The sequence below is a fragment of the Odontomachus brunneus genome, unplaced genomic scaffold, assembly GCF_010583005.1.
Source record: "Odontomachus brunneus isolate Ranch 3 - 2012 unplaced genomic scaffold, Obru_v1 Obru_scaffold_150, whole genome shotgun sequence".
In the NCBI taxonomy this organism is placed as follows: domain Eukaryota; kingdom Metazoa; phylum Arthropoda; class Insecta; order Hymenoptera; family Formicidae; genus Odontomachus; species Odontomachus brunneus.
This window is the reverse complement of record NW_022639600.1, coordinates 292129-314648: the sequence shown is the minus strand read 5'-3', so window position 1 is coordinate 314648 and position 22520 is coordinate 292129. Positions and strand designations below refer to the sequence as shown.

The 22520-nt window shown below is 45.7% G+C and overlaps 4 protein-coding genes across 6 annotated transcripts in view; all 4 read right to left on the bottom strand.

The window, feature by feature from the left end:
- Positions 1-708: 708 nt before the first annotated feature.
- On the bottom strand, positions 709-1630 carry LOC116850616. The gene has a single exon (XM_032829115.1). It carries the CDS (start codon positions 1588-1590, stop codon positions 1411-1413), a length of 180 nt encoding a protein of 59 aa, XP_032685006.1. The 5' UTR covers positions 1591-1630; the 3' UTR covers positions 709-1410.
- A 313-nt stretch (positions 1631-1943) lies between these two features.
- Positions 1944-3808, bottom strand: LOC116850615. The gene is made up of 3 exons (XM_032829114.1): positions 3553-3808; positions 3004-3235; positions 1944-2183 (listed from the first exon to the last, which is right to left on the bottom strand). Exons 2-3 carry the CDS (start codon positions 3191-3193, stop codon positions 1984-1986), a joined length of 390 nt encoding a protein of 129 aa, XP_032685005.1. The 5' UTR covers positions 3194-3235; positions 3553-3808; the 3' UTR covers positions 1944-1983.
- Positions 3809-4647: 839 nt separating this feature from the next.
- Positions 4648-8778, bottom strand: LOC116850613 (tRNA:m(4)X modification enzyme TRM13 homolog). 2 transcript variants are annotated; one of them, XM_032829111.1, is made up of 5 exons: positions 7974-8778; positions 7643-7839; positions 6069-6254; positions 5658-5834; positions 4648-5305 (listed from the first exon to the last, which is right to left on the bottom strand). In XM_032829111.1, the coding sequence occupies exons 1-5, from the start codon at positions 8144-8146 to the stop codon at positions 4848-4850; spliced, it is 1191 nt and encodes a 396-aa protein (XP_032685002.1). In that variant the 5' UTR covers positions 8147-8778; the 3' UTR covers positions 4648-4847. The 2 variants fall into 2 exon arrangements, with proteins under 2 accessions (XP_032685002.1, XP_032685001.1); XM_032829110.1 differs by having other exon boundaries at positions 5658-5897; positions 7974-8776.
- Positions 8779-13261: 4483 nt separating this feature from the next.
- The window catches only part of LOC116850614 (thyroid receptor-interacting protein 6-like), a 153500-nt gene continuing 144241 nt past the window's right edge, over positions 13262-22520 (bottom strand). The window contains exons 4-6 of one of the 2 annotated variants that reach the window (XM_032829113.1): positions 20466-20609; positions 18465-18591; positions 13262-18386 (exon numbers count right to left, since the gene is read on the bottom strand). In XM_032829113.1, the coding sequence (XP_032685004.1) occupies positions 18153-18386; positions 18465-18591; positions 20466-20609 (505 nt within the window). In that variant the 3' untranslated portion in view covers positions 13262-18152. Of the gene's footprint in view, positions 18592-20465; positions 20610-22520 lie in introns of both variants that reach the window. The other variant, XM_032829112.1, reaches the window with a different exon arrangement.

Below are 22520 nucleotides of genomic sequence, written 5' to 3'. Positions count from 1 at the left end.
GTCCGATAGATATTCTAGATATTACAATAAGAGAATCGTGCAGAATTCTATTCGTTACAATTGAAACAACTGGAGCGCGCGGAATCGCCACGCGTTTCGCCACGGACCGTTAAGTTTCATGATCGTCGATCTTGTTGACGCTTTTAAATCTCGTTAGTGCAACTTTTAGAGGAATTATCAGAGCAGTCGTCCTCTCTTTTTCGTCCGTTTCGCCGGCGCGTCATCCGACGTCCGTCGTCGGGTCGTGGGTTTCTTCGTTACGCGACATTTTCATTCATGCGGGAAAATCGAACAAACTCGATTGTACATTCTTCGGAGAGGTATCGATTTGTTGCAACCAATCGCGACTGCCGATCGACGTACGAGGAGGCTGTCTCCTCTCTTTTAATAAGACACCTCCGGTTCTCTCGCTCGGACCGCGTAGTTTAGGATAGTTCCTGGATTTGATGTATTGTAGCTCGATGAAATCAGCGATTTTCTTTACAAACTACTATTAAAGAATAGTATAACGCATCTACTTACTTATTGAAGTAATTGTGTAACCATTACACATGTAACAAAAATCCAATGTTGTCAATAAAAGTAAAACATTATATATATACATATATAAATATATATACACACGTATACATATATATGTTACAGGTGTGATATTCCGTTCATAACTATATCGTTTGTTACTTCGAAATCGGCGCAATCACCCAGAGATCCTTTTTTTATAACATTTTTATTCGAGAAGAACATATTGGTACAAAAGTTACAAAAGTGCTCTGTTTATAAGATCACATACATCATTTCGAAAACAGGAGTATATATATATATATATATATATATTAGATAATATAAAAGAACACATGCGAAATACATGGACGGATATAGAGATTTTTCTCAAAGGCATCTTACAAACGATTAGTTTTGATTATGTAAAAATTTTCAAACAATCATTACACTGATTTCCGAAGAAGCCGTCTATACGTATACGTCTTTTTATGTAATATAAAACATTAGTACAAATATATAAATGGACGGAATGTCAGATCATTTGTCTTACATGACTAATCTGTGTCTATACAATATATACTATGGCCCACATTCTGAGTTCTCTTTTAACGATAAATGAGTCTCTAAAAGGGGTTTAGGAGCAGCCTGATTGACTGAGCTACATTTAAGGTACTTTTATCGATAAAAGAGGATTCAGAATATAGGCTTATGAGTTGCGAATGCGTATGTCCCAGAAGAGATTACAATTGTATAATTGTACAAATTTTAGAAGATTTTGTAAACTATATCGGCGAAAATTCTATAATCAGCAATCTCCTCATCGATCATGTATTTGTTTCCTAGAAGAGAGACATTGTACGATCTAGATGCGTCTTTTTTTCGGGACAGTTCGCGGCCGATACATGACTCTTACGCCATAGAGATGGACAGCTTTCGGGAGTACGCTTTACCCTCCCATTCTTGGTCAGAAGGTAATGGCTCGTGTCGCAGCTTGCAAGCTCGCGCGCCATACTTCAGCATCAGTATTATTATGCAAACCACGAACAGCGTCAGGCAAGCGGTCGCGGGCCAGAAAACGTGTAACCCCATCGTGACGTAGTTATTAGTACTGTCTCTCTACGGGATTACTTTATCAGACTGTTCGCTACTGAAAATCGGTGCGACCGTTGAACAAAAGAGCTTCGCTGAGTGACTACACTTTTGCTGCAGTAATTCGAAAAGAGACCGTTATTTTTCTCGACAGAGCTGTGAAAGAATAAAATTATATTTAGCAGGGCCGTTTAAAACGATGACTCGGTAATGAGAGACTCAGCGGCGAGTGGCCTTACGTCACAGCCCTGGCGCGATTAGCTGCGTGCTGAGAGCTAATTAGGTTCTATTGTACTCGATTAAGCTCGCCACTTTGGACGGACTACTGAAGCACGGGTGTCACTCGAACGTTTTCCGATACCACGATGGTCAATTGGTCGCCGATTATATTTTTCAGATCTCACTTTCGCGTTTCTGCATCTCCAGGTACTCTTGCGGATGTGGCGAGATGCCGTGGGATTCCGGATCGTGATATTGGATGATCTCGTGCCTCACTAGAGGATACTTGATGCGTCCGGGCTCCAGCTCACTCAGATCAAGAGGTGGCGTCTTATGTGGTAATACAGTCCACATTGGCTGAATCCACCTATTGCCTAAATCACGACAGTACAGTTTTATTAGAAGAATAATTCGTGTTTTAATGATACAAGAAAGTTCTTGTTTTATGACAAAAAACACCATTCAGTCGCAATTGTACTTTGGCTACATTTCGAAATATGCTCATGACCCACATAACAAGAATGTCCCAAATACATTATAGGGATATCTTGAAGATATCACATATCCCAAATATATCTTTAGGATATCCCTATGATATATTTTGGACACCTCTGCTGTGTGGGGATAATGAAACTCCATAATTCCCACAAAACTTTTATCAGACTAGGTGTTGAGAACTGAAGATTATAACTGAAGAATTAGAGAATAGATTAGAAAATTGAAGATTAAAATAACTTATCGAAACAAAATATATTAAGATAAAGTTAATGATTCTGATATCTGTTTAATTAATCTCCAATACCTACTCTAAAAATTTGTACAACTAAAGAATTAAATATGATTTGACTAGAAAATTGAAGATTAGAATTTAATCTATTTGGACAAGATATGCCAAATTTTGTTAAATCTGATACCTGTTTAGTTAATCTACAATGCCTAGTTTAATATTTATAATGAAAAATGTTAGAATTAATGTGAATTTACTTGAAAAGTAAAAATAAGAACTTGACCGAACAAAACACATTAAGACAAAGTTAGTTGTCTCTAATACTTATTTAATTAATCGATACCTAATCTGATATTTGCTGCACATGTACTATAATTTTTCAATATTGTAAGCACATTTCAGGACACACTCTTGGAAAACAAATGTCTAACTGTGAGCCAAAATTCAACAGCGATTTAGAAACTAACCAGTATTGCGATCCTGCCAGTATTCCCGGTGCCGCGAGCACCAGCAGAACACGATGTTCAGGATAAACAGGAAGCCGCCCAGAACGGCACAGAAGGCCACCGTAGCATAGAACGGTGTGTAGTCGCCGTACTCGTGTTCCTTGAAGTACGGATTCTTCAGGTACTCGTCGCGCTCGTCTAGAATGGACATGTCACAACGTTAACACTCTCTTTCTCTCTTTTTCTCTCGCTTCTGAAAAGGAGAAATAAGGAAGTTCATTCAGTGCTATAGTAAACGAAAACGTCACTCGGCATCGTAATGCGCGCGCGCGCGCACGAACGGTTTCAGGCGTGGCGCGTCGCCACATAGCATAATTTGCAGGCCAACTGACGAGTTCAAGTAACAATCGACGCAAACGTAATTATCGTTATCGCGCATTACACAAGGTTACGTTCGTCAGTTCGTCCGACGCATACAGGTGTGATTGAAATAGGTCACAAAGCACGCGTGTATCCCGGCCGAATTGACGGGTTTTATTCGCGCTTGCATAACATAATAGTTGAACGTACCTTTGCAGCGTTTGTTCCCTTCGTTGTACGCGGGCTCTCGATTGACAATTGCGATTATATTAATATAACGATAAGCTTTCACTGTCTCTCTAGACACGTTGCAACCCGGAGAAACGAAACATCCGACTACACCTCCGCATCCGTGCCGTTGGAATGTTTGATCGGCGTTAGATCACTCATGGGCGGGGCATCCCGTTCAGTGGGGGGAAAGTTATTCGTGACTCGTATACTGCCGCGACTCGTTCCTTTAGACTGATTTTGTGCACCAGTGCAGTAGCGTTGCACCAAAGTAGATGGCGCCATGATCGACCTGGCAGTTACTTCAGTTTGAAGCGCCCTCTACGTTCATTAAACATGAACTACGTAGTCAATATCCACGATTTTTCTCAGTAGGTAATTGATAGTGGATTTTGTAGTTCTGCTCTGTGCTATCCTCATGTTTTCTTACACTTAGGCCAAGTTCCACACATCCGTTTAACTTTAACTACTAGTTAAGTCCCAATAGTGATTGGTTAATCCTGATTAACTCTTCTTAATGTCAAATGCGATTGGTCAAGTCCAATGGAATAACCAGGCAGTTAACTAGAGGTGTGGAACTGGCCCAATTCCACAACTTCCGTTTAACTTTAACTACCGGTTAAGTCTCAACAGTGATTAGTTAATTCTGATTAACTCTTCTTAACGCTAAATGCGATTGGTCAAATCCAATAGAATAACCGGTCAGTTAACTAGAGGTTGTGGAACTGGGTCTTATAAGAGAAATCACATGAAGATTAACTATTTGATTTTTGTAAAATTAATTGCTGAGTAAATTTCGAATCTTTTCATGTAAAGTTATATAATAGATTGTCTATAATTTGCAGAAATGAAGTAAATGACGAAGCAGAAGGCAATAAATAATGTAACATAAGAATTGAGAGATCCAGACACTTCTGCTTTTATTACTTTTTATGTAACTATAACTATAACAATAACTCAGAGCATATAATATTTAATATGAAAAAATATAATACAAAACTTTTCTAATAAAATTTATGGTAATGACTGCATCAAAATGGGACAATAGCTAACATAATATTAAGAAGAATTAAAGTATTACGTAACATAATTGTTTATTGTTTTTTTTTTCACATATTGGCCAGTGAAGTGTCTAAAAGAATGTTGAGTGTCTGTAATATCTTTTTTAAAAATATGTCTACAAGACATCTTAATATTTTTCTTATAGACACGTACATGTACAAAAAAGATTTATACGTCGAGGAACAAAAATGGAAATAAATCGCATGTCATATCACTTATATCGAATGTTTTCGTGTAGCCACAATGCACATATTTTCCAACGAGACATCAGTAGACGTATAATAAAATAACTGAACTTCAAATCCAATACTTCGTAGGTAGACCAAGCGACCCCAGTTTAAAAGCGTCTTCGCTTTACGTCCGATAAGTTCGTGTTCACTCAATTTTGAAGACTGTATGATGTTATCTTCTTCACAAGGTTGTTGGCTATTGGTCGTTTTGTTAGGTTGCAATTTAGCGTCGCTCTTTGTGCGTGGACCGCAAGTCGCCCAACTGACTATACTGCACAGAATCGGGAACTCGTTTACGGTGAAACCGCATTGTAGTAGGTATTCTCGACCCACGTAAGACGAGTATTCACATCTATGATGACAGCAAAACGCGATGACTAAGCCGCAAACATCGACGTAGGGCTCATTGGTCATCGATTTCACCAGACAGCGTATTGCCAAATCTGAAAACAAGTAAACATCACGTCGTTAGTTGTGCCTAATGCCGTCGTTAGCTTAAGGCTTCTGGCTCCTCGCCGTGGAATTTTCGATTGATGATGTCAGAGGTGAGAAAATGTACGATAAAAATTCCTGTAAAATAATTAATAATACATTGGAATAAGTAGATATATTTACAATATTTTATTACACACTTGTTCGATCGATCGCGTCATTTTATATTCATCTTTCTATTTCTACGTATGTTGCAAGAACTTTTAGCGTGTATTTTCTTGCTTCTAACATCATAAATTGAGGTGCCCGCGGTGAGCAAGCAGGAGTCTTAAGGGGAATCGAGGATTTGGATAGTTACGATACCTGTGGCTGTGCCACACAGATGTTTTGCAATTCCAACTTTGTGTTTGACGGATTGGATCTCCGTGATCTGGTTCAACTGCAAATCAGCGATGTCGGCGCGCACCCTCTTTATCGCGAGGTTACTCTCCTCCCTTTTGAGCTTATTGTCGTTCTTGTGCCGGTGACTAGAACGATCGACTAGTAAGACGCAAGAGTTCGATTTGCTCTTTATGATCTGGCCCAACCAGTATGTTAATTGAGCTGTTTAAAGTACGACTTTGCTTAGTGCCCGAGACACTTTTAATCATGAAATGTTACTTTGTGTTCGAGAATATTTCATATGGCAAAGTGCAAATCAATTATAAATATCTCAAGATTCGGAATATATCAAACTTAATTAATTACAATATTAAGCATTACATTAGAATATACCTTTTCCCGCGCCGAATTCGATAAAGCAGGTGTCGTCCTGCACGAGACCGGCCTGTTCCAAATGTCCGAGCAGAGATGAATTTTGGAGCAAGTGCTTTCTGACGCGATTGCCGTAGGTTTTGTCACTCAATCTGTCCTTCAGCACGTCATGTTGTAGGATTGCTTGAGAGAACTCTGGCAGCTTTTCTATATAAAATGTAATGTAAGAATACAGAAAGAGAAGATGATCACTGCGTGATCACATTATGATTATACATAAATATCTTGAAAGAAAAATAACCAATGTTTACATTTTCAGATATCCTGCAGTTACAGAAAATTAAGTTTTAAAATTTATCAATGTTTCAAAATCTAAATGTTCTTCCAGTTCAATTGTAAATTTCATGCTACAACAACCGAGGTATCAATGGAATATTAATTCATTAATATATGTTTGTATATATTCTGAAACATTTATAAGGTAACAGTCCTAATTATGGATCATTTAAAGTTCAAATATCGAATATTAAAACGACTTGTTGATACAAATAAGCAATTAACATTATAGTTTTAAAACGAAATTATTAGACTTTAAATTAGATTATGATAAATTATAATAAAATAATTGGAAACATTTTTATAAGCGAGTCCCAATTATGGGTCGACGTTTGTATTTAAGATTACGCGATATCCAATTTTTTACTAACAATGTCTACATTCATATTGTTTTAACTTATATAAAATAATGATATATGCAGCACAATCTACTAGCAGTTTCATAAATTTAAAGATCCAGAAAAAAATGATTACATGTAATTTATTAAAATTATCTATAATTATATATAAATTGTATATAAATTTTGTCTCTATATATAGTTATATATATAATTATATATGTCCACACGAAAAGAAATTGTGTTGAATGTAAAAGAAAAGAGATTAGTTTCATTCAATTAAACATTGACAGCTTATGTGTTGCTAGCAGTGTAAACATTTACATTGACTGTATTTGTATAAATATTTCTTTTGTGAACATATGTAAATACACATGATTACATACAGTCATACAGAGACAAGATTTATACATGATCTTTTTCCCAGTGAGTTGATAAAGCAACTGATATGTTCTAGATTTTTTTCTTAAATATTAAGAATGTTGTGAATGTAACTTTAGAATATAATTATAAAAGAACTAAGAAATATAAAAACATTTGTCCAATGTGTTTTCATTATAATTTTTGAATATATCACACTAACAGCAAATCCAAATGTGTTATTTTGATTGAATCTCCTTTTACATGTTTTTTACTATTTGAAGTCACGCCGCTGAATACGTTTAAATGTATTAAATCATAATTTACATGTCTTAGAGGTGTTAAATGATGTAATTTAAAATCACAAGAAATATGTAAAAAGTGCTTCAGTCTACTTACGCGTTTATGCGTTTAAAAGTAACAAGCTTGGATTTGCAATGTGATAAAGCAAGTTTGACCCATAATTGGAACTGTTACCTTAAATTCTAAGATCTCTACTAGTGGAAACTGCAGATATGGACATTGGTCCTTTTTTCCCCAAGACACGGAGGTAAGTTTCACCATAGGCGGAATGGATCTTTTTTATCACCGCCGCCACGACCGACTCGTCGAGTCGCGACAACGGCACGTGCGCTGGCGCCACCATGCCCTCCTCGTCCAGATTTACTCCCTCGACGATGAACGCGGGCCGTGCGTCCATTCTGCGCTTGGCGTTGCACACGGTCAAGTGCTTCGCCAGCTTCGACTGGTAGCACGTGCTGAAAAGGAATACGCTAATTTAGTCGTGAGAAGATCGCTGTACTCCCTCGTGCCGTCGACTTTTATGCACAAAATCAAATGGCAACCCTGTTTGTCTCGTTTCATCGAGGACACAATCCACGAGCACACTTACTGCGTAGGATCCAACGGACACTTCATCCTCTGGTCAACGTCAGGGTCGTTGACGTCCCGCTGATGTTCGCCGCAGTATCGCTTCCCCGCTCGCACCGTCATCCGGCAGTAGCGTTTCTTCCGTGTGACGAAATGCATGCAGCGATCGCGATCTGTCACTCTCTCCCCGCTCATGTTTCAGTCTTTCCCTTCCGTAAGATAGACCTCAGTCCCAGAGTGAATACGATATCACTTATTCGAGTTCTTAGCTATCAAAAGATCGAAATTCCACTCGGAGTAAACGCACCTGCGGGTACACAGACTTTCCTTCGAGGTTAGATCACTCCAAGTTAGGTCAGATTAAGTTAGATCGAGACTGTCAGCGGCCAGCGCGAAGTCAGCCGCGTACACATTCCGCGCTCGGACCGTCTGCCGCCGTCAGATGTCGACTCCGTGAATCTTTCGGGACGGACGCTGTGAGCGCCATTACGTATTTATGGATTTTTAAATCGCACACACGGCCTCCGCTCGCGGACTGTGATCATTACGATCGTACGGTTCCCCTTCAACTACGAGAGGGTGAGTTTAATAATCATACATCTCTGATTACACATCTGTGTATTTTTCGTATCAACACGCTCGAGAGAAATCGTTATTATTGCGAGTCATCTCCCCTAGAAGGTACTTTAATAGCAGCCGTACCCTTTTGGTTCGGACGGTGTTTAAACAAGAAGTTGAAGGGGGCAAAATTGATCCCCCCGGGCGTGTCTAGGAGTTGAAACCTCGAAATCGGGAGTCGCCGTTTCGCGCAAATCCTCCTCTTCTCTCCTCTCTTTCTAGTTACCTATCTATTTATCTATTTCTATTTATTCATCTCTCTCTCTCTCTCTCTCTCTCTCTCTCTCTCTCTCTCTCTCTCCCTCTACTTATCTATCTATCTCTCCTTTCTCACTCACTCACTCTCTTCTCGCGCCGACTCTCCGAAATTTTTGCGACTCACATCGAGCCGCGACGGGCGACGATATTTCCGGATCACCCTGTATTTATTGTTCACCGTCGAGGGAGATCTGAGCGCGCGTGTAATTCGCTAATGTAGAGCCACCCCGCTACTAGCAACCCGCCTCAAAGTTCACCTTTTACCTCCTCCCCTCGTCTTTCACCCTCGTCGTCCCTCACCGTGCTCTCCTTTCCTGCCTCGCCAGCCCCTGCTGCTCCCACCCCCGCGGGCCCCGTGCTCCCCCTCGCGCTCCACTGTAATTCCCTTTTCCCCGTGGTTCTCGTTCTCTGTCTCGCCGCAACTTTTCCTCCTCGAGCGGTCTCTGTCCGCACGGGCGTTATCTATCCTCTTGAAGCGAGCTATTACCCGATTGTTTCTTAAATAAAATATCATCGGTGTCCCGTCGCCACACCACTCACAATAATAATTGCCTCGCCGGTGTCAACCGGATCTCCTCTCTCGCGCGATCTCCCGACTGTCTCTCTCGCCTCCCCTCCCCTTTCTTCTACCTTCTCTCTCATTCCTTTCTTTTTTTTCTTTTTTTTTCTTTTCTTCTCCACTCGTTTCGTTCTTCCTGCTCTCTGCTGATACGTCACGCATGCCGCTCGGAAAAAATTTGGAAATATGCAAACCAGTCTTACGCTTCGCCGGCATTGAATTTACGTGCGATGGTAACGTGTCAATCGTTGTCTAACAAAAGCAAGAGAGAGAGAGAGAGAAGGATGTCCGAATAGTTCTTAAGACTCCTGGTTACTCGCCGCAGCTATTTTGATTTATAATGTGAAAAACGAGGAAAATGCATACCCAAAACTTCTGCAAAGAAATTTTCGAGATATAAAGATATGCAACGAAGGTGATACTTGCCATTCGATTAAGTGCACCTCTGAAATACTTCGGACATTTTCCTTTCGTTCTAACAATCAATAAAAAAATCATATAGATATGATAAAATAAACGAGGAAATATAGATTAAACAAAAGGGTTTCGCGTTAGTCGATTGCAAGCGTCATTTTTCGGGTGTATCTTTTGATGTCGACGTATTCGGCAGGAATTTTCGGCATGCGTTTCCTCGCTTCTGACGTCACCAATCAAGTGTTCCGCGGCGAGTGACCAAGCGCCTTAATTAATGAGCGAACACAGACGCATGAAAAAGAGCCGGAGATCCTATCGCGATGCGCTCTGAAATTATCCAGTCCGCGGTCCCCGATTGTCGGCGGAGCACTCGGCGAACTCCGCGCTCTGTGTGTCGAGTTAGTTAGGTGACGCCGTCGAAATACTTGGTGCTGGCTCGCTGCTCGATGCGCGTATGCCCGTATATTTACGGCGCGCGTATAACGGGCCGCGAGCGCTAACGATCCCTTTTTGTTTCCCGACGTGGCGCGGTGTTAACAAGCAGAAGGGATTAAGGAGCGAATGAACAAGTGTTATCGGCGAGACGGAGCCCTCCGAGACGCCGCGCCGACCAGTTGGCTCCGCGTTCTGTTCGCAAAAAGAATGAGGAGAAATAGAAAAAAGGGATGGAGAAGGGGCGACAGGAAAAAGAAGAAAAAAAATGTCAAGAATTATCTGCGACGCGCGCTTCGATTCTCCGCTTCCTCGCGATCGTGAAACAGCGTCCCGTCAACGAGAATTTTTCAGGCGTCGCGACTTCCGGGGAAGGGAGAGAGAGTCGATTATCACGGTGAAATTCGCGTGCTCGTCGCAATCATCGTTCAAACATCGCAAATATCATCCCGTTCCTTCTCTCCTCGAGGTAAGGGAGCGAGGAGAGACCAGCGAAAGCTCGTGCGCCCTTTCGGCGCTCGCGTTATCGGCACGACGAGGAACCGGCGAGAGGACTATCAATAATTACCTGGACCCATGCCCGCCCCAACTCTAACGAAGGACGATTTCTAACGATCCCTCGCCAGCGTCCAACTTCTGGACGTAATTAATTCCCGAGCTAACCTGGAATGCTATAATTAATTGCCAGTGGGGCTGATGAGGGGCAGAGCGCGCAACGGGTGCAACAATATGTACCCACTTCGATTAGAAGTGCCGTGGGGCGGGGTAGCGGAGGGTAGCGGCGAATGGGTGGTTAGGGTGGAAAGGGAGGGACGGAGGGGGAGGCGGTGGGGTCGGGCGGGGACCGCTCCTGCTCGCAGTTATGCAATTAATTAAATTCAGTTTGTTATTCGCCGTCGACTGTTAATTGCCGCAAAACTTCAAGAAACTGCACTCACACACGCACACGCACTGGCCCGACACGCTTCGAAATACCGTCCGCCGCGCGGCTCAAGATCGCATTGCCGTGGAGCGGCGCGGGCCCATTATCTTCTCGCGTCCGCGAAATTAATATCTAACGAATTCCTCTCGCGCGCGAACTGAAACTTTTATACAAACGCTCGCGTAATTATTCATTGTGTGTATGGCGCGCGATAATAAAACGCTCTGTATCTTGATACCGGAACCGAGGGGGGGGGAGGGGGAGGGAGGCAGGGAGGGCAGTGGGTGGAAGAGCGCGTCGCTTCTAAAAGAGGTTAATGGATTACGTCAGCGATACGCGCTCATAATTAACGAGCGTGTACGCGCTCGCGCGCGCGGTAACGCGTCTGTTTGATTTCGGGATTTAATTGATACGCTTGTAAACGTAAGACAGCCGGCAAATAAAGGATTAGAACGCGCGATGGCTGCGCGCGGGCGCGCGGCTTAATTAGCACGCGCGCGGAGCTTTCCTTTTCTTTCACTTTCGCGTAACGAACCGTCTTGGAGTTCTATTTACGCGCGCGAAAAGAGAAAAACCACGAAGGAAAAAAAGAAGGAGGGAAGCGGAAAAGGAAAAATTATCGCGACGCGCGGAATAACGAGAGAAATTGGACGTCGCTATTTTCGGAAATAGTCGAATTGTGGCCGTGAAAAATCTCTCTCTTTTTCTCTTTCCGCTCCTCTCTTCCACTTTGCATCTATATTTCCCTTTCTCTTTTATATTTAAATAATTCGTTAAAAGAACCGCATCGAGTATGTCGTTCTGTTTTTACGTTCGCGATCGGATTCGCGTCTCTCAGTCCGGCGGCATTCTCGTTTCGGTGGCGCGCTCTTTGGCGCATCTATTCGGCCTTTGTTTTTAAGAACAAACAAAAAGAGCCCGAGCGGCGGGGGCTGAGAGGAAGAGGTGAAGGTGGAGGAGGAGGAGGAGGAGGAAGAAGATGAGGAGGAGAAGAAGAAGAAACGAAAACAATCGATACGACACGCCGGCAAGGCCAATCGGGCCGCGTTCTATTCGCGGTGCGGCCAATCAAAATGCCTACTACGTCGCCGGCAGGCCCGCTAATTAGACGCCACGTAAATCAGTCCTGAAACTCAACGTTAATTAACACGGGTTTCCGTTGGAGTTGCTTAGCCACCTATTTATCGAACGACACAAACGCAATATGGTCGGACACGTGTACATCCGTTAAATGCCTTCTCCCCGAGACTGGAGAATGTCGGGGTCCGCACATTGCCGAGGAGTCGAGTCCGAGAGCCGGTGTCTGAGAAACCGGCCTCTACCTCCGCCTCCGCCTCCGCCTCGCGCACAACCGGCCGAAACATTCGAATCATTCGAATTAATTCAGCCACTCGCGGAGAGTAAGAGGTAAGGAGCAGTCACGATGGCGCGGGATCGATTCCCGCGCGAAGTCGACGTCGTCGTCGGCAGCGGTACGGTCGAATTAACGGTTGCCGCTTCGCTTTTCTTCATGTGCAGACTGCACTCCTCGCTCACGATGAGCGATTACACTACATTACAATGTGATACGGTACATACGAGTCCGCTTTATCCCTGAAACGCGCGTCCGTGGAGCGCGCGTGAACGCTCACGTTGGGCAACATCGCACTGAGAAAAATTTCTCGGTTATCAGAACAGAAGCATGTTCGCTGCTTCGTGATCGTTAGGAAAATAGACCTAACAGCCACCGCTTGCAAATCACTTGTCATTTTAACAAACATCGCCTGAGACACGAGTCGCGCTTGTCGTCTATTTACGTTATGGATCAGTTGTGTCTCCGATACAGAAGCGTAGCTTAGAGCAACAAATTGAAAGTAACAAATCATTTGTTCCCACAAATTCCCACGAGGGCGGACATTTGCTGTCCCATATCAACAAACCATTTGTCGCGGGTGCTGGTCTCTGTTTCTGTTAAATCAGCAAAACTTTTTCTTCCGGTGCACGCGCGGCGCCGTCGACAGAAAACACGACGCACCTCTGAAAATTTCTCTTTGGATGGGACGTTGGAAGAGGGGGGGAGAGGAAAAAGAAATGACGCACAGCGACATATATCAGACACGATCGCATCTTTTCTTTTTTCTAAAAACTTGTGATTTTTATTAATTAATAAATGTGTTCTCGTATGGTGATGTATGTGTCTGTGTGTGTGTATGCGTGTCACGTGTGTGTCTTATGTGTGCGTGTGTAATTGTATTTTACAAGAGGCCACGAAACCACATACAGATGTCGGGTCCCGAATATGAGAAGAGTTGAGATAAACCAAATAACAAAATTAACTAGACGCGCGTGGTGGGATCGAGAGTCTAGCCGCGCGCGTGTCACTTTCGGCCGGCCGCATCGGGGACTCACTCTTGCGTGCTCGTTGCGTGTCGCGCGGTGCTCGCGCGCTCGTCACTTTTCCTTTTTTCCCCGGGTGTCGCGCGGAGTGCGCGCCCCGCACTCTGCAGCGCGATCTCTCAGCCACGCGAGAGATCACACACACGCACACACACATACAGACTGGAGCATCGCACGCGTGCGACTCTCGTTCTCTTTCCGCTTCCTCCGGACCGCTCCTGCCAGAACCGATGGTTTCGCTTGCTGCGAGGACACGGGAGGACAGAATCGCCGAGTCCTGCTTCGGCGAGACAGGGCACAGCTTGATCTGGCATCCGCGCGCGAGAAAATCCGCGCGGGATCGGCGCACGTCGTAGCGAAAGACTACCGACGACGACGATGACGATGACGAAGCGGGAACGCGAAATTTTGCGGAAGTTCGCGCGACGCGATTCAGAAGTGATTCTCGGCGAAGCGATGGAATTAGTGAGGCGCGGTGGAACGGAGTCGAAGCCAATGTTGACCGCCGTCGTCGTTGTCATCGTCGTCATCGTCGGCGCCGCTGCAGGACGCACTCGCGGCGATGCCGGTTCCGGTACCGAAGCGGACACGGCCGACGGCACGCGTGTTGTTGGCTGTCGTGGCGCGTTTCACAATCGGCCCGATCTCGCCCGCTGGAGGATGAACGCGCGAGGAGCCCCGGTTCGCCGTTCGCGCTCAATAGTAAATACATAACCATTTATATCACACAAATTTTTAACAATATACAAAATGTACCCTATATACAAGATTAAATTACACAATGCAACGATGCACAAACTCCGGTCCGAAGGCTCGGCTGCTAAGAGCCGACCGTTCGATCCGATTACGCGCAACGGCACGACGACGGAAAAACGAGAGAGAGATCGAAGGAGACGGAAAGTGCGCCGACGTCCTTCGCTCGAGAAGAGCCCCAGTTTAGTTCGTTAAACTGCGATCGCGCATGTGACTACTAGAGAGAGTGTGCGCGCGCGCATATGTGTACATGTGTGTGTCTGTGTGATGTGTGTCTCGTGGTAACGATATGAATCGAAATGAACGCGAACCGTTAGTCCCTCACACATCTGCCGCGCTCGAGGTGCCGCGACGAAAGTGTTGTGCACGTTCGTCGAGAGTCCACGTCGATGCCGTTGAAGTTTGTGCATCCTTGACATAATCCGTCAGCGCGACTTGTCCGAACCGTACGCGCGCGCATAGATATAAATATAAGACTGTTACATTTATATTTATACGTACACACACATCACTTTTTCTTCCTTCTCACTTTCTCTGTCCCGGCGTTGCTGCCCGCGGGGTCATGTCAGACCAGGGGATCGACTGCGATCGATCGATCGTTCGCTCGTTCGACCGAGAGAGATCCGCCGGCGTCGTTCGGCGCCGACTAGTGATTGTTCTCGTCGCGATTGAAGAAGAAGAAGAAGAAACAGAGAGAGAAAGCAAGCGCGATTCTTTCCTTCTCTCTCCCTCTCTCTCTCTCTCTCTCTCTCTCTCTCTCTCTCTCGCGTGCGCGGAGTGGAGCTTTGAATCCTCAACATCGAGTCGTTGCGTCACATGACTCTTGAGCATCGGTCTCGCTCGGAAAGTTTACCGGGACGATCGACATTTTCTTCTTCTTTTTCCTCTTCCCTTGGCGAGGAGAGCGCGCGCGCGCGCGAGTTCGCCCGCGATCGAGACTGAACTTTACCGACCGGGTGTGTTGCGTGAGCGCGCGTGTGTACGTGTGCATGTTATGAATGTGTATATGTGTGAACGACGCTTAATCGACGACGCGCACGAGAATGTCATTTAAAACGAGGGTATCTTCGACGAATGAAAAATGCTTGAAGGACGCAAGTCGCGTTTTCCTCTCTCATATAATACATCTCGCGCTGAAACGCTCCTTGCCGCTTTGCGAATCCGCTGTAGAGCAGAAGGGGGAGGGGGGATGGTGCTGGTGGTTGTTCGTTTTTGTATATTGTACTTTGAGCTTCGAACGCGTCGCGTCCCGCGACATCATTGTTTCTTGCCGTCGCACGCACGCGCGTGTACACGTAAAAATAACATTACACCGTGTATTTTATTATACAATATTACATATATTATGCCGTCGGAAGACGCGTGTGCGTGCGCGCGGCGTGTCGTAAAACGTTCGCGCGATTGCTCCCGGGTAGCATTGCGGTAGGAGCACGCGGATCGAATTCGGACGTTCTTCGCGTCGAGGAGACCGTCGTTATTGACGCGAAAACGCGTCAGACCCGCTGGACGATCGACGCGCGACGTGGACCTCTTTGAACGACGGCAAGACGTACATCCTCGTCATCGGTGAACGACTGAGCTTCGTTCTCTCCTTGGCGAAACGACATATCGACGATCACAGCGCAATCTACTCACGATCATACACTTACGGTAAAACTGATCCGCGCTGTGTCCGCGCGAGATGCCGCGAAGTCGCAGCGAAGAACAGATTTTGTTTTGTACAACAGGCTCAATTGATTATGCCGCTTTGAAAACGATGAATTGTCAGGAGAGAGAGTATGCGCGCAAAAGAGAAAGACAGGGAGAGATAAAGCGAGACGGCAAAGAGGGAGAGGGAGAGATAAAGTGAGAGAGAGAGAGGAGGGAGCGAGAAAGAGAGGAAGGGAAGCGACGAAGCGAGGCGATGCGGGTGCCTAACAAGGAGGATTCGAATGATAATTCCGTGTCGTTCGTCTCACCTCGGCACTCAATTAACGATGGCGGGAACAAGGGCCGCCTAATGAGTTTACGGAGCGCGCGCGCGCGCGCGCGCGACGGCGGCGGCGGATCGACAGGAGCGATGATTTTGAAAGAAAAATAATTTTCTAAGGGTCCACAGAACTGCTCTTCGTGTCTCGTTCGATCGCCGTTGGGTTATAGCTTCTATCTCTCTCACTTTTTCTCTCTCTCTCTTCTTCTTCTCTCTATTTTCGACTGTCAGACTTGCTTCTTCGCGCGATTAGATCCTCGTCGATCGTATTGCGGATGAATTTGGCGAGGACGCGTGTTGTTCTTCGAGGCGACGGCGGCGGCGGCGAGGAGTCGAGTGCGCGCTTGCGAAATCAGAAAGAAATGATCGAGAGCGACGAATTAGAATGGTCTCTCGAGCTGGCACGACATACTGTTATGATACACACGTATACCTCTGGAATGAAAACGATTCAACAGCGACTCAGGGAATCGACTGGCGAAAGGAGAGCCGGGGCTCGACATCGATTCGCAAGCGCGCGAAAGACCGCTCGCCGGCAAAAGAGCAGTGCTTGCGCGGCGAGAGTAGAGTTGCTCAACGGAAATTTATACATTCACACCTAACACGCGCCGGGGTGTCACGGCGCGACACGGTGACGCGACGTGCTGGCGAAGGGCTTTAAAGAGAAAGAGAAAACCGATGTCTACTACTGGCGGCTGATCGGTGTTGCACGCACACAATGGGTCTGTACGTTAGACTTTCTTCGATTCTTTACAATTGAGCAAAGATTATTATTAATGAGAACCGGTGGACTCGCGCGGCGCGACGTCAAGTATCGTCGCGAGGCTGACCTGTCGCGGATATACACACGTTGAAGGTTTTCCCCTTGCTCTTGCCTCGTTCTTTCTCCCTTCCTCTTACGAGGAACGGATACACGACGATGATGTCACACACGATTCTCGGACTCGCGGAACCCGCGAGGGTGGAGCGGTGCGCTTCGGGGGCGCGCGCGATGCTGCCCCTCAACCTGTTCGCGCGACCCGTTCGTGCAGCCGGCTGCACGAGTTTTCGAAAATTGGGAAAAGTGTGGTCCGCGTGTCCGGGTCTGCCTGTCCAGCATGCTGGACCCAGTATGTGCTTTGGAATTTTTCATGCCTCTCTCAACACTCGATACAGCGCGAGTAATATATCCGGGATTTCCGCGTTTTTCCTTCTCAGACATTGAGGAGAGACCGAATATCTCTTCGAAAATGGAATTTGGCGATTTAACAACTGGGTTTCTGATAAATCTCCCGTAAGTCTCACAGCCAATTCAATACCCGATGATATAGTAGCGGTAAGTATCGTAGATTCACTCCATGTATTCAGACAGAATCGACTGTATAATCGACTGTGGGTTCAAGCAGTGACATCGATATATTATTCAACGTGTGCATACCTCATTCCCTCGACCGTATCAAAAAAGGTAGAGTTCGCGTTCGCGCGTCAGGTTGAGGGTTGTTCGCGCGACTCCGGACAGTTGTCGACGCTCTTGAGAAAGAGCAATCGCGGCGATTCTCTCGGCGTTCACACACCAAGTTCGGGTAACACACTCGACGTCGGCGTTGCCAGGCGCGCTCGCGCGCGCGCGCGAGGCTTTCGGTGTATGCAGTTTCGAGTTCGATCATGTTCAACATCGCGGCGGCCGAGCTGTCGGCTTGCCGCGGCAAGTTCAAGCACGTGCAATGTCACGGGGTCGAGTCGCGGAGAGAAAACTGTCGACGTCCACAGTGGACGTCACGGAGGAGAGGCTACACGCGCGGGGAGCCTCTGTCTCTTCCTCTCCAACATCGGGCGATCCTCCCAGGGTGACCCATATCTTCTTCTTTATCATAGCGATCGCTATGATCCCGATTGGAATCGGTCCAGAGAGAGAGGGAGTTCAATCGCAGGTGTCTTGGGTCGCCCAAGGCGACCACTCCTGATAGTTGGAGGACACCTGCAGATGCGATTGCTGCTGACCCGCCAGACTCGGATGCACAAGCCCCATCTGATGATGGTGATGGTGATGATGATGGTGGTAATGTTGATGACCCGGCGGAGGCGGCGAATAGGGGTCCACTCCGACGGCGACATCCACGACGTCTACCTGAGGTGGTACGACGACGGGCGTCGGCTGCGGAGAGGGTTGCACCTTCTTCGGGCGACCGACCGGGTTGCCACCTCATTCACGGCTTCTTCGAGGCCGACCTACCTTACCTTTCCTAACGGGCGCGCCGCCGTTGCCGGCGGCCGCGGCTGCCGCCGCCGCAACGCTCGACGATTTCACGATCTTGTGCCAGTCAGATTCGCACACCGGTGAGCCGGACAGCAAGTAATACCTGAAATTGCGAATGCACACACAAGGTGTCACATTAGTATACTTGGCTTCCTCTCTCCGTGCCGGTGGTTAAGTGTCGCTGTGATCATCTCAATGACGTCAGAAGCGAAAAAACACGCGCTTGAAATTCTTATAAAGTACTCTTTACACTTCTCGGAATGAAATTGCACTCGCGGAGCAGAGTGACCACTGCGCGAATCACTCGAATTCAAGTGATTTGTCATACTGAAAAAGAGATTTGGTATTACCATGCCTGGATGGATGGTTACTGCATAATTTGTTAAAATTGTTCCAACTGAACGTATAGATGAATACACAATCAAATAAGACACAAGATTTTTCTTTTAGTTGTACTCATATAAAGTTAATTTTCTGCTCTAAACCGTCAAGTGAATGTTTTTACTTAAAATTGAACAGTGATGTACTTTGTTGTTACATGGGAACATATTCGCTCTAAACGATTGAAATATTCACTTATATCGGGAATTCAGTCAGTCAGAATTCACTCTAAGCTTCAGTGGGACATTTATTCTTCGAGTCACGGCTTCACTATTGCTTCAAGTGAAAATACTGCCACTTTTCACTCATTTTTAAGTGAGATTCCATTCCAATCTATCCGAAGAGTACATTTTCCTCAGAGTTACCCTCTGATTTTCTCTGATTATTTCAATGCTCAATTCAAGTTTGGCTCACCAAAGATGTAGCGAACAAATACAATTTGCGATGCATTCGTCGGCACGTTTCATTGGCTCTCCATCGCTTATACATTTAACTTGTTACACGCACATTTGGTTACGTTTTATAAATAAATTAGTGATACGCGGCAATATTATAGCCCTGACCAACAGTGCCCGACGTGGCAATCAACGTGTTAAAAAGTAGACCACATATCACGTTGCTTTCGCAGCTTATTTATTGATTATTGGAACGAGAGGCGAGTTTTTATTATTTCGCAAATCTGCTCAATTAATCGCAGACGCGCCTGCGACGTACTTTGCGAAGATGTCTAGCATGTATTTTTTCGTTTCTATCATCATCAATCAAGATAATCGTCGCGACGAGGCAGCAAAAAAGTCTTAATTTCTTGATTATCAACGACAGAAATATTTGCAGAAATGAAAGGTCCAAAAATGCTTATGATGGAAATAATATTCGTACATTCAGAAAAAGATACTTATATCGGAACAATTAAAACAGAATACTATATTTTTATGTTTTTGCGATAGTTGAATTAAAATCTGAAGTCACATATGTGAAATTCAAAATGACGGATTCAATATGGCGGGTCAGAAATTTAAAATATCATTCAATTTAAAAATTGAAATTATAAAAATATAAAATTAGAATTTATTTTGAAATAAAAATTGGATGGAAATTGGAATTTATTTTGAATTTGAAGCCGGTAATTTCAGATTCAAAATAAAAATTCATGAATCTAAAATGACAAATTCAATATGAATGGACAAAAAATTTAAAGTATGGTTCAATTTGCATAAAAATTAATTTTGAGGAATTTTAATTATTTTAAACTTCTCGCCACCATATTCGTCATTTATTCAATGAAAATTTTTAATTTTGAATTCGAAAAGAGTGGCTTCGCGAAGCCTTCAATATTCACTTTTATATGAATCAAACGATTTTTTGGATCTTTGTTTCCCGCTATACTGGATGCACTATTTTGAATTTTGAAATTTTACCTGAGGTTCAGATTAAAATACTCTCAGACAGTAACCTTTTTATGATTTCATTAACTTTCGTCAGAAGCATTTTTGGCCTACGAGCATTTGGTTCAACAGTCCAAGGGTCAATGACGTGACTACTATCGGGGATGTGCAAGGGTGATAACAAAGGAAATGACGAAGAAAGAGCGCTCACCTGTCGCCGGAGACGAGTTGGCTGCCGCACTTGTTGCAGTTAAAGCATTTCAGGTGAAACACCGACGCGCCGGCTCTCATCACCAACTCGGACGCGGGTATCGCGTTGCCGCAGCTCGCGCAGACACCGCTGTTACCGAACATCCTGCAACAAGAAATACGCAACACGTGCGCAATCAGATTCGGATCCGTGGATTCTCCCTCGGAGCGCGTCGCAGAGGAAGGGGAATCGGAGGGTCAAGTCGTCTATCGACGCAATCGACGATCAGCCAGCCGGCTGTCCTATTCGCGAGAGGAGTGCACGAACGGACGATAGACGAGGCGACCCCGAAAGTGTCCGCGTTTGCCAGGTGTCCGATCACGCCGCTAATTCTCCGATTATTTTTAACAATTTCGCCCGCGGTCGTTCACACACATACACATACCTACACGTACACACGCGCGCGCGCGCGCGCACACACACACACACGCACATACACACTTGAATGTGTCGACTAACACGGGCGAGCCACGATGCGCGTTCGTGCTCGTATCCTCGTTAATGGCAGTTAATGTTTGCGAAGCGGTTGTCAGCCGTATACCCGTGGCTCGTAAAGCCGGCTGTTTATGCAGCAATTAGCTATGTAACGATACGTAGGTATGTCGAATGGGAATTCGACGCGAGCACCGCGATTTCACATCTCTCTCTCTCTCTCTCTCTCCCTCTCTCTCTCTTTCTCTTCTCCCACCGTCGTCTTCTCTCCTTCTCGCTCTCTATCTGTTTCTCTGTCGCGGTCAACGGCGTAAGGAGTTGCTGCAGCGGAAGATGCACCGGTACACACGCACCGCGAGGCAATCCCCGTGAGCCTCGAGGAGAATCGAGTCCTCGATCCTCTCACGGAGTTCGGCCGATCGGGGGAAGGAGCCGTCGATCCGAAAATGGGATTAAGCGCCGCGCGGTGTTACGAGCTCGTGCGCGCGCGGGCGCGCGTTACGGTTAAAACGGGATTCCGTTTAACTTTAATGAAATATTTAATTGAATCGCGCCTTTGGAACGCGCAGTAGCGTGTATCCGCGGCCGGAGCGGCACATCGATATTCGAGTCGGACTTTGCTCGAGAGAGCGAGCATAAGGTTGTTACGACGGAGCGGATTGGATTTGAGGTTTCTCGTTATTAATTTAATTACCGGCTGACAGTTCTATAATTAAATTGCTAATTTATCTGTCCGGGATCTGGCTGATCGCGCGGGAGGGACGAGCAGGAGGGCGCGGGGCCAGCGAGCTCGATGATCGCTCGCCGCGAATGACGTTTCAATCCTTTCCTTTTTGTTCTCTCCCTTCCTCTCTCTCTCTCTCTCTCTCTCTCTCTCTCTCTCTCTCTCTCTCTCTCTCTCTCTCTTTCTTTCTCACTCTCTTTCCTGTTTTCCCGTTTTTTGCGCTCCGTCTTCGATCGCTCACAACGCTTCAATTATAAATGCGCGTTCCCTCCGTCGGAAAATGCGGATGCAAACGAGCTCATGCCGACACCACCACCGCTGCCGTCGCTGTCGCGAAGGAGAGAACGATAATGCGCGAATTTTCTGATCGCGAGATCCTCCGCACGCGCGACGTTACTTTCTCGGAACGTTAACCGACACGTCAAGCCGGAGAAAGTCGAATCATTCGTCGTGTGCGCGATGTTTCGTAAGAAAAAAGGAGGGAAAAATGATCGAACATGATAATCAATCGTGAGCATTACACACAATGTAAGCGCGGAACGATTGCTCGGCCGGAAACGACGACATTGGCCGAGGGAGGAGGGGGAATGTGATTGGAAACTGTATATTGCCGACACTATTGAATCGCGTTATAATATTACATATAAATCAATCCCGCCGCGCGAGTCAATTAAGCGGCGCGATTAGTCTCGCCTTATACCCCGTTACTCGGCGAGGTGTTAAAGATACCGCTCATCGCGCTACGTGGTGAGATCCTAATCAAAGGTGTGCGCGAGTTTCCTCTCGCGAGTCTTGCGCGCAAAAAGAGAGAGAGAGAGAGAGAGAGAGAGAGAGAGAGAGAGAGAGAGAGAGAGAGAGAG